At 36.3% G+C, this 13,457-nt stretch overlaps 1 protein-coding gene across 4 annotated transcripts in view; it reads left to right on the top strand.

Annotated features, from left to right (window-relative positions):
- Window positions 1-13,457, top strand: part of rorab (RAR-related orphan receptor A, paralog b) — a 55,044-nt gene that overhangs the window by 29,768 nt on the left and 11,819 nt on the right. For 2 of the 4 annotated variants that reach the window (XM_079845789.1, XM_079845790.1), the window contains exon 2: window positions 8,519-8,548. In XM_079845789.1, coding sequence (XP_079701915.1) covers window positions 8,519-8,548 — 30 coding nt within the window. Of the gene's footprint in view, window positions 1-8,518; window positions 8,549-12,146; window positions 12,319-13,457 lie in introns of those variants that run through there. The other 2 variants (XM_079845791.1, XM_079845792.1) reach the window with 2 other exon arrangements.

Consider the following 13,457-nt stretch of genomic DNA (forward strand, 5'->3'; position numbering starts at 1 on the left):
TTACTGGTGTACTGCAAGCAGAAAGTTGTAAATCTAATTTCTGCTCGCCTTCAGCATTTAGAGCATTTGCAGTATGCAGATAGACGCACACAAGTGCTGTTATGTACTGAAGCTTTGGAAACAAAACCAATGGTTCAAATACAAAAATATAAAAGTGAGGTGAGCAATGCTATGCATTTTGCCGCCTTCTCCAGTGCCGTCGTTACCAAGCAACTCTGGTTCGGACCAAGCATTCCGAACCAAGTGTGAAAGCACCCGTAAGTATAAACCATAAATATACGTCATACAAACATAACTGGAAAATGTCTCACGGTTTAGTGAGGTAGTAGCTGTAAGCTCAGTTACGGCACTGAACAAATTGCTGTCAGATTCAAACAGAGTTTTATTTATTTATTTATTTATTTAATTTTTTTGGACTGACTTTAAAGGAACACGCAGATTTTTTTTTTAGACTTCAGCTTATTCACCATATCCCCTAGAGTTAGACAAGTTCATATACATGCCATTCTCTTTTCCGTGCGTGCCATAACTCTGTCTGACGCACCCACCGCTAGCCTAGCTTAGCACAAAGACTGGAAGTAAACAGCTCCAGCTAGCCTACTGCTCAATAAGTGACAAGATAACGGCAACATTTTCCTATTTACATGTTGTGATGTGTATAGTTAAATGGTGTACTAAGACCGACGGAAAATGAAAAGTTGCGATTTTCTAGACCAATATGGCTAGGAACTATTCTATCATTCCTACGTAGTAATCATGGAACTTTGTGCCGTACCATTGATGCAGCGGCGCAATATTATACAGCGTCTGAAAATAGTCCCCAGCACGCATTCTGTGCAAGCAGGTTGTCACGTTGGTTATGTTGACGGAAGCCATATCGGTCTAGAAAATCGCAACTTTTAATTTTCCGTCTGTCTTAGTACAATATGTAACTATACACGCACGGAGATGAGAATGGTATGTATGGCTTTATCTAACTCTGGGGGATATAGATGTATATAGATGTTCACAGTTTTATCAACAATTGCTTAGATTTTAAATTATTCTCAGTTTTTGTCACATTTGTGACCGGTTTAGTTGGCCTTTAAATTGGCATGTGTACACTGTGCAGTAAAAAAATATTTATTTTATTAAGATAAAAATAAATAATCATTTAAATAATTCATAATGAATTTAATTTATATATAATAGCAAATTACATTTATTGATATCAGTAATCTGAGTAAATAATTATTCCGTCAAGTAATAGTTCATTAGCTTAGCCATTGTTTTATACTTGCCAAACAAAGTAGAAACATGGCACATTAATATAGAATGTGCAGTCACAGTTACGGATGTGTTTATCTGCATTTAACAAAGGCTTCAACATGCCTCATCCAATCAGATTCCAGTCTGTAATATTTGTTTTATAACATTTCTTTAATGCTGCATAAATTTTGTTTGACGTTGATGAATTCAGGGGTTTATGATTATGTTTGTGCCCCAGGGAGTGTGCAGAGCTAGAGCCGTGTGAGTGTAAAAAGCCTGTCATGGATGTCAGTGCAATCTTCAAACCTGAGAATTTTGAAGAGAGAATGCTTGTTATCAGTGTAACTTACAGTCGCTGATGCCAAACACAGCTAAGAGTTTTTAAGGGCTAGTTCACCCAAAAAGGCTAATTCTCTCATAATTTACTCACCATCAAGTTGTTCCAAACTTGTATGATTTTCTTCTTCTGATGTACACAAAGGAAGATATTTTGAAGAATATGGGTAACCAAACAGTTGATGGGCCTGGTTTGGAACAACTTGAGGGCGAGTAAATGACGACAGAATGTTGATTTTTGGGTGAACTAGCTCTTTAAAAACAACTGAAAAAGTCAAACAGATTGAAAAAGAGAAAGGAGAGGAGTGGAATGACTGAGTTGTAACTTTATGGCCTGGATTCCAGTTTCATAAAAGACCATGTGTAAGAAAAACAGGTCCTGTGAGCATTAGCGTCCATTTGAACCCTTTGACCCTTGCAATACAGTGTTGTATAGAATTGTAGAGTGCCTTTTTTTTGTTTAAACTAGTAATTCAAGTTGTCCTGCAAACACAAAGAATTAGATGGTGACAATCATTTCTTCTCGTGGTTTTCTTTATTTTTCAGAAAAGAAGAATATAGACTACTATAACAACTGTAGTGTTGTATTGGAATGCTCAATGTGATTATTTTAAAGAAATGTTCTCTCAATAAATAACAGCTGTCATGAATACACGTCTAATAATTATAAAAATATTAGAAGAATGTTAGGTAACACTTTTGCAGTGTCCTTGTTATTGTATTTGGAGTCAGTAAGACTTGTACTTTTATTCAGCAAGGACACATTACATTAATTAAACGTGACCATTTATAATGTTACATGATTTCTATTTCAAATAAATTCTGTTCTTTTGAACTTTCTGTTCATCAAAATGTATCATGGTTTTCACAGAAATATTAAGCTGAACAACTGTTTTCAACATTGATGAAAAATATAAAATGTATAAGTATAAATTTATACAAATGTTTTGTTCGTTCGTTCGTTCATTCATTCATTGGTAAGCAGCTTAGGTTGTAGAGATGTATAATTTCAGCATATGAGGGAGAAGGTTTTGGGATTTGGGGATTTGTGTTGTTTGTTCAGGGAATGAATCTTTGTGGATCATGTTTTTGATTGAAGATCTCTCTTATCATGGATTTTGTGCTTTGAGTGCTATAAATACTTCATCAGTCACATCAAACAGAAGACTCCACATCATCAGGACTACTTTGTAAAATAAAAAAAAAGCTGTTTTCAGAAAACCTTTGAATTTCTGATGTAGGGACATCAGTTCTTAAACACGGTGAGATATTGCCACAACCTGATTAAACGTTAAACCTGAACAATGAATAAAACACAGCAGATTCTAGGGATGTCAATTTACATAAATTCCCATGATCGATCGTTGTTTAAATTAACGATCAATTAATCGATTAATCGTTAGCCTTAACACTGCATATGCGTCTACAGCAGTGGCTTAGGCAACCGCACGACAGGTGTGCAAATGTGGCTAAAACACCATGTTCCTCACCATAACAACGAGAAGGATTTTAATCTAATTAAAGGGCTAGTGGGATTGTAAAATGAGTCTATGTGATTGCGCAACTCCAACCTGGCATGAGCTCATTCAACTCTGTATAACTCAAAATCGCATAAGTACCACATTTTTGGCTTTGATAAAATCATGGAATTAAGTAATAAAACCCCAGGGTTTGAGCTGAAGAGACCATATGTTTGTTTCACTACAGCATCAGTAAATCAGTCATCATCAATGCTAACATTTTATTAATTGTGTAAGGGTTTAGATTTATTAACATTGTTAAACAACTGTGTAAAGAAGCTTTATTAGGCACATTATTGGATGATGTCAGTCCTCTCAGTGTCCGGTTTAAACAGGATTGAGAAAACCACCAAGTGTGTAGTTCACCTCAATCCTGAGGCAGTTTCTGTGTCATTCAGCTCTGACTAATCTCTCAAAAAGATTGAAAGCACACATGTTCTCCCCTAAAAGCATCCTAAAAAATTTAATAACCCAATATGCCCTGCATCCTGCCAACTGACACACATTTTGAAACACACTGGGCTGTGTCCTCCCTGTCTGTTTCTTGTGCAGTTGTCATATTTAATCATGCAGTGAGTAATATATGAAGAGGTCTCTAATATATTAGTATAATATATATTTAGTGCTGTCAATCGATTAAAAAAAATAAGGAATTAATCTCAATTTTTTCTGTAATTAATTTTCAATGTTTATATTTTTATATTTTATTAATTTCTCCAAATTAATGTAGAAACCACTTAAAGACAGTATATTTTAAATATTTGTTGTAGTAATGGCATCTTTTTATGAATGAAGGCAAGCATCACTGATACTAATAACTGGAACAACTAATAACTAATCCCTGATACTACTAACTGATACTGAGATTTTTTGTTAAACATTAATGATAGACATTAGACATTCAACATTACAGTATAATTGAAAGCTATCCATTTCAACATGTATTGGGCTTAAAAAACAATCTTCACATAAAACCATTATAATAAATGTCATATGTACCTGTGGTCTTCATATATAATCAATGTACAGAAATTAAATGGTTATCAAACACTATACAGTCTTAACTGCATAAATGATACATTCAATTATAAAGGTAATCCTTATTAAAGCTACATTTTTCTCTGTTACCTTTGTTCTTTGATTAACATTGACAGGCATCACAATAACTGGTTTATTAGGCTGCTGTGACTTTAAAATCTGCCGCTGCCGAACATAACGCGGATGTGACGCGCTGTCACACGCATCGCATTTTCTCACAACTCTTTAAGTTCATTTAAAACTACACTTATGAGAATACTCGGCAAAACAGGCATTTTGGGATAATTCTGTTATTGTTTGTTCAAACTCGAAAGAGAACTCTATTCTGGTGCACTGTCTGTGTGCGATACTGGCACGAGTCTTTGTGCATTGTGTGTGTATCAGGACATTTACAGACAGCATGTCTGAGGATCTGAGCGCGTTTTCTTTTGTCTTGTTGTGCTTGAATGGTTCAAAAGCAATTGAATGAATGAGAGCGTGATCATATAATGTAACACTAGCCAAAGGATGACGGGAAAAAACTTATGCTGCATTAATTGCTTTAAATATTTTGAAGGCGCTAAACTGAAAAAGAATTGCATGCATTAACGCGCTAATTTTAACAGCCTTATTTAAATTATTTATGACGGGCCGTTGAATTATTAGAAAAATAATGCACACCTGAGGTGGTAATGTGGCCACAATGCGAAACGGAGTTGAATTGTTTTCGACAGCAACGTGACCGACTGATAGGGAGGATGCCAAGATGCATGAAAGCATTATTCGAGGTCTGAAAACATGGTGTCTTTTTTTCGTTATTTTGACCAATTGTCATTTTCTGCAAATAAATGCTCTATATGACAATATTTTTATTTGAAATTAGAAAGAAATGTTGGCATTAGTTCAATGTTCATTTTACTCAAACAGATGCATATAAATAATACATCCAAAGAGAGCCTACACGCACACTAACTTGCCAGATGAACACACCAACTGACTCGTATATAAGATAGATAAATATAATATAGATGGACAGACAGATAGACAACATGAAGCAGGTTTTTATCAATGTAAACAGCAATACATCTCACCCCAAGTAAAGTTTACAGGGTACAAGCTGTCCGTCTGACCTTTTGCTTTTCATAATGTTTCAGCGTTATTGCAGTCTAATCCTCTCAAGCTTCAGCCATTTTTTTTTTTCATGCACATGCACATCCACATAGACATGCTCTCTGTTCTTAGGAGCCAAACTCAGCATGGAAGGAGAATTACAGGGAAATTTCAATATGAACAGACAGAAACAAAGAGACTCGGGGAGAGGCTGTTTGAGACTGAGACAGAGGAGTTAAACCAATTAGAAATGGATGGAAAGAACAACGACTGGAGATTCGCTGTCATTTCACTGCTGAGTATCATCAGATCTGAAGCCCCTTCTTACTTAGCGTTGTGAATATAGGAATGATACAAAGCATGCTTGTTTTTTTTTTTTCATGCCTCTTCCGTTTCATTTCATAAATAGATTGATAAATAAAGGTTTGCAGTCAGATTCACTCTTTTTTATCATTCTGATTTTCAGCTGGAGAGGAATAATGAATGTGCCTGCCCAAAAGCCGTAAGCCAGAACATTTGTTCTGGTCCAGCTGAAAATAACACATGAGAGAGAGCTAAGAAAAGAGAGAGCTCTTCTCATCAGTTTAATGAATATGCTGGTTTATATAAAGTCATTATAATCTCCTTCTTAAGATCCTACAGTCAGTATCAAACAATACACATTTTAATACAACTACTTGAGGTTTTCAACGTTATCACTTTCACATCCATGATAAAATTAATTCTTAAACAATATAAGCATTTCTGCATTACCGGTAATACCGAGTGCCAGGTATATTCGGTACCCAATGAAATATGCTCCCGTGTGTATCTCTGCAAGTCGTATGTGAAGAGCATTAAAGATTTCTATTTACAACATGTTTTTGAAGCGCTGAGTATTGTAGCCAATCACAGACATATCTGTTGCACGCATTAATGCAATGGCCTAGTGCTGGGTGGTATACCGGTTCATAACGAATAGCGGTGTTTATTTTTGTTATGATATGAATTTTTATTATACCGCAATAGCGGTATATGTCGCTTAAATGCAGTGCAGCGCGACACTGCTTGAGAGGGGTCCCTTTTCACTGTTGCACTGTAGTCGCCCCCTAAACCCTCATTCACTATTCCCTACGTTAGTCCACTAATACAGTTCACTTGATGGAGTGAATGAAAACCGGTGAGTGAATTTGGGCAGCCTTTGTGTGTACATCGGCTGTACATTCGTTATTGCGGTGCAATGTAGGATTGAATGAGTAAGCTCAATAACGTCCACTATGGTTTCGGACACCACTACAGATGGCTGTCCCCTCAAATAATGTCCTATTTGAGGGTATAGGGATACAGCCTATGATTACAGCAGAGAATTCAAACAACACGGCGTGCGCATGAGCGGTTTCTGCGTGGAGCGCCGCAATGAGATTAACAAGCTCACCACATGGATCATATACAGACCGGAGCGAGCGCGTTTAAGTTTTTTATGGACATATTTCATATATTATAGTGCCCTAAACATGAACTAGCAGCGTGTATGCGCACATATTTCATCACGTCGTCTTAAAAATAAAAGTATGTGCAAACAAGGACACTGATACTACAGCCGTACGTCTGATCACGAGTTTCTCCTCATATTTGCATAAAGTCGTGAACTGCCTTAAGTCCCATTCACACCACCAGCAACACACAGTGACAAAAGCAACATGATCCCATTCATTTTCAATGCAAACGCTCGCTATGCTTCACGGCAGTGGACATTCACCGTTTGAGTTCTGAACGCTTGTGAATTCTTTCATTATTACCAACAAAGTATAAACACAATTTGCACAGTTTGAACGTTGTCTACATGATTGACAGCTTCAGTGATTATAAAGGGAGTGCTCTTTGCTCTTTTTCTGTTTATAATGCATACAATTTGAATAAAGGTTTTGTTTTTCATGCTGCTCATTACACTGCAAAGTTTCTGGATTTACAACTATTTAAATATGCGATTGAATTTAAAACTGTAATGATTGCTAGTGATATAACCATAGCAACAGACGGGACAAAACAATCTGATGCTCTGTCAAAATAGATGTGCATTAAGTCTTAATAGAGTGTTATTGCAAACTAAAAAACCTGCCGCTTTTGCTATGTCTGTGTTTCTTTGTCCTTCATTTTATAAAAAAAATTTCACTTGATCTTTTTTATAAACAATGTTTTCTTATGAATATTTGAAGGCGATGTGCTGATGCCATTTACAGGTATTAATTACTTATAATTATAAATAAAAGTAAATAAAATTGTTCAAACAGTTTGGTACCGAAACTGATACGAAGAACTGCCATTGGTACTAACTACTAGAATTTTGGTACTGTGACAACCCTAATGTCTTCCATGAGAAAGGTCAATTTATTGGTTATCTTATTTTCCTCGTGCTGTGCGCTGCGAGTTGGACATGAACTCTTTTATTACAGAGTCCAATTTACAAGCAGATGGAAATTCATTTGGCACAAATTACTGGTTAATGCTTTGTTGATTGGCAGTTGCCATTTACCACTTGTATCGTGTTTCGACAGTATCACTAGTCATGACAGATAGTATTTCTCTCAGATGGACACTTTACATTACATAGAGCTGGCTGTAGTACAATAGCCCTGATTAAAGGGATTGGATGGATTAATGGTGATTGACTGCACTGGCCTGAGTTGCCCTGAATGTAAAAGCGTAAGCCAGGGCCTGTGATGACTTGGGATTACAGAGTGCCTTCAGAGTGCCTTCAGGGTGCCTTCAGAGTGCTCTTCATGCAATTCAATAAACATGAATGTGTACTTCATGCACTATATATGTACTATATTTTATTATTTTCTCTATAGTTATATTTAGCAATATATATTGACCTAGACTATTAACTGACTAATATTTGGCATTTTGAGATTACTGGCTGGTGACTAGTCACCCTGCTCTCTAGATGCTCTCATCCATCATGAAAAAACCCATAGCTTTTCAAGTCTAAATGATTTTTGGTATCTAAATCAAAGTGAATTTATTTTAAAAGCGTAATCGTTTTTTTTCTCTTTTTTCTCTCTCTCTCTCTCTCTCTTTATAGAACTTTATAGAAAATATAGGCACATGTTTGGTGGAAGTAAATGCGAAAAACAAAACCATTCACTCACAACAAGCATTCATTCATTATATACTGTATCACAAAACAAAATGCTGTTTTAAGAGTCCTTTCTGAAAAACCTTGGTGCTTTGCAGTCAGAGACAAGGCTGTATAAACTATATTACATGCCTTGTTTAATATGCAATTTATTTCTTGTCTTTTTCAGATGTGTCCTCTGCAAAGAAAACACACACATGTAAGTATAGTTTTCATGCAAGTGTATATTCCTGCGGCCACAGATGTTTCTGTAACAAATTTAATTCACATGATTGCTCAGAGAAGCTGTTACAAAAGTAATTTAAGAGAGGAGGAGATCCCAAACTTCTAGAAAATTCCAAAAAAGGAGAATGTAGACACCCACTTTGACATCCAGCTCTTCCTCGGTTTAATCCGATTTTTTGGGTTAATGTGAGAAAGTGACAACGCTTGCTTTGATCTTCAAGAATAGACAGATCAGATGACGGTGATAAATGCTGGTTAAAAAAGTGCTCTCCCACCAACACCCGGGCCATCACTTTTCAGTAAGGTTTTATTTCCTAACAAGTAATTGTTACACCTCCTATAAGATCGTTGTGGGATATCTGTGTAACTGCTTCTTAAAGTTGTGTTTATCATCAGTTAGTCAGTGGTGTAACTGATCTTTCCCACCTCCTCGCACCCCACAGCATGTTTACTGTACATGTACAATATCTCTCTCTCTCTTACGCAACACACACAAACACACACTCAAACACGTGTGTGTGTGTGTGTGTGTGTGTGTGTGTGTGTGTGTGTGTGTGTGTGTGTGTGTGTGTATATGTATATATAATATAAATACAATTTGTAAATTATCATAAATTATAATTTATTGTATTATTTCTATTATTGTAATACCGTAAATCTATAAAATATTTTATATTCTTGTATGAAAAATTACATTTATATAAAATTTTAAGTAAACCTATATTAATTAATGTTTATTATTATTAATTTTTTCAGAACATACACTGAACCATTTTGATTTACATGTTTAAATTCGTATTTACCACTCTAAATAAATTCAGTTTTGCTATTTGTTCATTGATGTGCTCTACATGCTCTTCCTAAACTAACATAGATATTAATGGAAACAAAAGCGAGTCATTTCTTATATATTGGTTTCATGCTGCTGAAAAGTTTTGCCTACATGACAGAAAAATGTTGGTCAAGGTGAGAGGAGCTGCTCAAGAAAATAATTGCACACTAGTGGGCTGCTTTTGTGGTTTACCAACAGAGACTTCCTGTTTGTGCACTGAATGATTTGAAATCCCCTTTACTGCCTGAGATGTCCCTTGTGTACTTGAAAATACTGGAAGCAATGTGTTATACTTAAGAAAAGTGTGAAAAACGTTCAAACTAGGGCTATGCCGGAGCTTAGTTGCATATAGCATTTACATTCTTAAATAAGATAATTTGGTGTGAGAGAGTGGGCGTTTGCACATTTGTGTTTGTACGTGTGCGTATGTGTCTTGATTTTTGTGTTGGAGACACCAAGCAAACAAGCAGCAGCTGGGAGCATGTATTAGCATGTCTGTCCTGCTGAAGTTAAACCCAGCCCAGTGAGAGCTTGTGTTCAGGATTGCAGAGGGATGAATTTCTCCGTGAGAGTGAGTGTCTCACACAACAGAACCCCATCCTCACACTGCTGTCATGCCCGTCTGAAACATGAGACCTGCAGAAGCAGCTCCAGCATCTCTATTTCAACTATTCGGTCCTCAGTTGGACAGCATATGGAAGATGTTTCTAGAAGGAGCATGATTTAGAGGCTCATGCTTAAAGCAGGGTTTCTCAAACTGGTTAAACTCAACTAAATGAAACTAAAATGAATGAATATATAATTAGAAAAAACAAACATTAAATAATGTTTTGTGTTCCGCAGAAGAAAGGCATATTGGTTTGAAGTGTGAGTAAATGTTGACAGATTTTTCATCTTGGCTGAACTGTTGCTTTAAGGTCACATAGCCGGCATCTTTGAAACATGTTTACCTGATAAGGTTAGCCAGCAGGTTCTTACCTACAGCTTCTGTGTTGCGTAACAGTGATTTTCACAACTGCAGAGATGGTTTTCACGATACTTGGTTCAGTTAGCTCTGTGGTTTCTTCTTTGAGCAGACCTTTTGGTGATCGTGGATTGGAGAGGGTGCTGTGTGTTGTGTTGGGTCCAGGCCAGATCATTAGCATTCAGATGGCCCCGTTCCCCTCAGATTCAGCCAGACCTGTATAAGGCTACATGCGCATGTGTTTGTACCCCACACACACATATGGCTAGAATTTCAAATAAGCCAGTTATCCTGTAGGCAAACACATGCAATTTCAAATCACTGCTGTGCTGCTGGTGGCTTTACTATATATGGAATATACAAATAAAATGCAAATACATTTATTAAAAGAATACCTATTTAAGTTTATCATAATTTGTTTATTAATAATTATGTACATAAAAATCAATCTTGTCAAAATTCTCTAGTTATTAAGCTATTATTTTAATGAGTATGAAATATAAGTACAGATAAAATGCAAATACATTTATACTTTAACTTATACTTAATTTTTTTTACATGATCTTAATAATTCTGTACATAAAATGTAATTAATTTAATTAACTATCAAACATTTCTAACATATATTCACTACTGTTCGGGGGTCAGTAAGATTCTTTCATGTTTTTGAAAGTAGTCTCTTATGCTCAACTAATCTATATTTATTTTATCAAAAATACAGTAAAACATCAGTACTATTGTGAAATTATATTACCATTTTAAATAACGGTTTTCTATTTTAATATATTTTAACATGTACTTTATTTCAGCAAAGGTTAAGCTGAATGTTCAGCATCATTACTCCAGATTTCAGTGTCACAGATCCTTCAGAAAATCATTCTAATATGCTGATTTGTTGCTAAAGAAATATTTCTTATTATCAATGTTGACGACAATTGTGCTGCTTAATATTTTTCAGGATTCTTTGATGAATAGAAAGTTCAAAAGAACAGCATTTATGTGAAATGAAAAATCTTGTGTAAGATTATACATTTCTTGACTTTTGATCAATTTAATACATCATTGCTGGATAAAAGTATTAAAACCTAAAAAAAAAATGTACCTTACTGACCCCAAACTTTTTAACTGTAGTGTATATTCTTACATTCAACACATATAGATTTTGCATTAAACATGCATGTATTTTTAAATTTCTTGCAGTAAATTAGTGAAATCAACACAAGTCTGGGTAAATTGATAACTTACGCAAGTTATCAATTTATGCAGACTTGTGTTGATTTCACTAATTTACTGCAAGAAATTTAAAAATACATGCATGTTTAATGCAAAATCTATATCAATTTAAAAATTGCAACAAAGTACTTCCAGGGTGAAAAGTCCACTCAAAACATTTATTCAGCACATTGTATATATGTCTTTGGTTTATTTCTAGATCCTTTAATGTATAATGTGCTAAATAATAATAGGGATGACTTAGACAATCATTACAGATGATGTGATAAGGGCGACAAGCAACCGATGCCTCTCCGGGAGGTAGGGAATATGTTTCGGTTTGCTCTCATAATGTGAAGCATTAACTGCAGACAACTTCCTGCATACAGTATGGTTTCATTAAAACACGTTGCAGAAACTTGCAAGGTGAGCCAACACTAACCCTTTAAACCACATAGTCAACTAAAAACCTGCTCACTAATCACCCATTGGGTGACACAGCTGTCACTCAAGGGTTGAGGGGGCGGGAAGAAAGGGTTTTAGTCCTTATGTCATGGTCACATGGATTCTCATGCGGTAGAGACGAGAGGCAGAGGGAGGCACAGCAGCGCTACAGTCAGTCAGCAGCACAACGCTTGCGTCCAAACCTGCACATGCTCTTGAGGCAAGGCTGTTTGACGGTCCTCTGCATGGCCACAGAGCCTCAGGATGTACTTAATGATCACAGCCATGAAAGGTAGGAGAGGGACTTACAAGTTGGGAAAATCCATTTAAAATGTGTGTGTGTGTGCATGCACTTGAGAGATTGAGTGCTTGAGAAAGGTCTCTGAGCTCTTGTGTTCTTAATATTTCTTTAATATTTTGAGCTCTTAATGCCTCTTCTTGCATGTATAATGTGGCTGTTTTGCTTCCAAAACGTCTCATGGACTGTCCTGTGTGCTGTTTTGCATGTTCATTTACATGCTTTCTTCAATTTTGAATTGCAAAGTGGCTATTAGATCTTTTGTGATTTTTTTGCATTGTGTGTGTTTGAGGGAACATCTAAGTCTATCTGAAACTGCAGTGAGCATTGGTTAATAAGTCAGCAAGTGTGTGGTGTGGTGTGATGTGATGCGAATACGATGGTGTCTTTCTGACAGCTCATACATGGGCGGCCATGTTGGCTGTTTGGCACGGCATGGGAATGTTGCCATGCTGGATGATTGGGGAATGTTGTTCCACTGACCTATTTATGGCAGGCAGGGGTGGACTGCCATAGGAGCGCATGGCTGTTTATTCCACCAACGGCTGAGTCTTACTTAATCCCCCCACCCCCACTCTGAATCACCGCACATATACTCGCATACACAGGCAATGCAAAGTCTTGCTGGCAGCTGTCATTATCTATTAGTGATAAGGTATGGGGCAGTGGAACATCTGTGTGAGCCTACGCTGTTTCTCTTTCAAAGAGATTAGAGATCATTTCAGCACATCAAATGTGTCCTCCTACGCTGTTTTCAGATCAAACTAAAATGTTTGGTTATCAATGATCTTTTTTGTCTAAGAAAAAGCTAGAGATTGTTGTGAAAGTACCTCTTTTTCTTGCCTGACCTGCTGACATCCAGAACAGAGGTTAAATAAGATTAAAGAGCTTCACCCTGAGACTGACGTGCCAGAACCGAAACTCCACTTACACATGGAACACAGTGGCTTCATTTAGTGTCAGATTAAGGCTAACCATGAATGTTAATTGTGTCGAATTTAAAGGGCTTGGTTGCCATTCAGTTTGTTCTTGGAGCAGATCATTTAAGTGTTTAATTACAGATAATGACAATAATGATTGAATGTGTATTGGGCTAATAAGAAAATGACAATGTCCAGGTTTTTGCAAAAACC

This window comes from Gobio gobio, assembly GCF_949357685.1.
Source record: "Gobio gobio genome assembly, chromosome: 2".
Classification (NCBI taxonomy): domain Eukaryota; kingdom Metazoa; phylum Chordata; class Actinopteri; order Cypriniformes; family Gobionidae; genus Gobio; species Gobio gobio.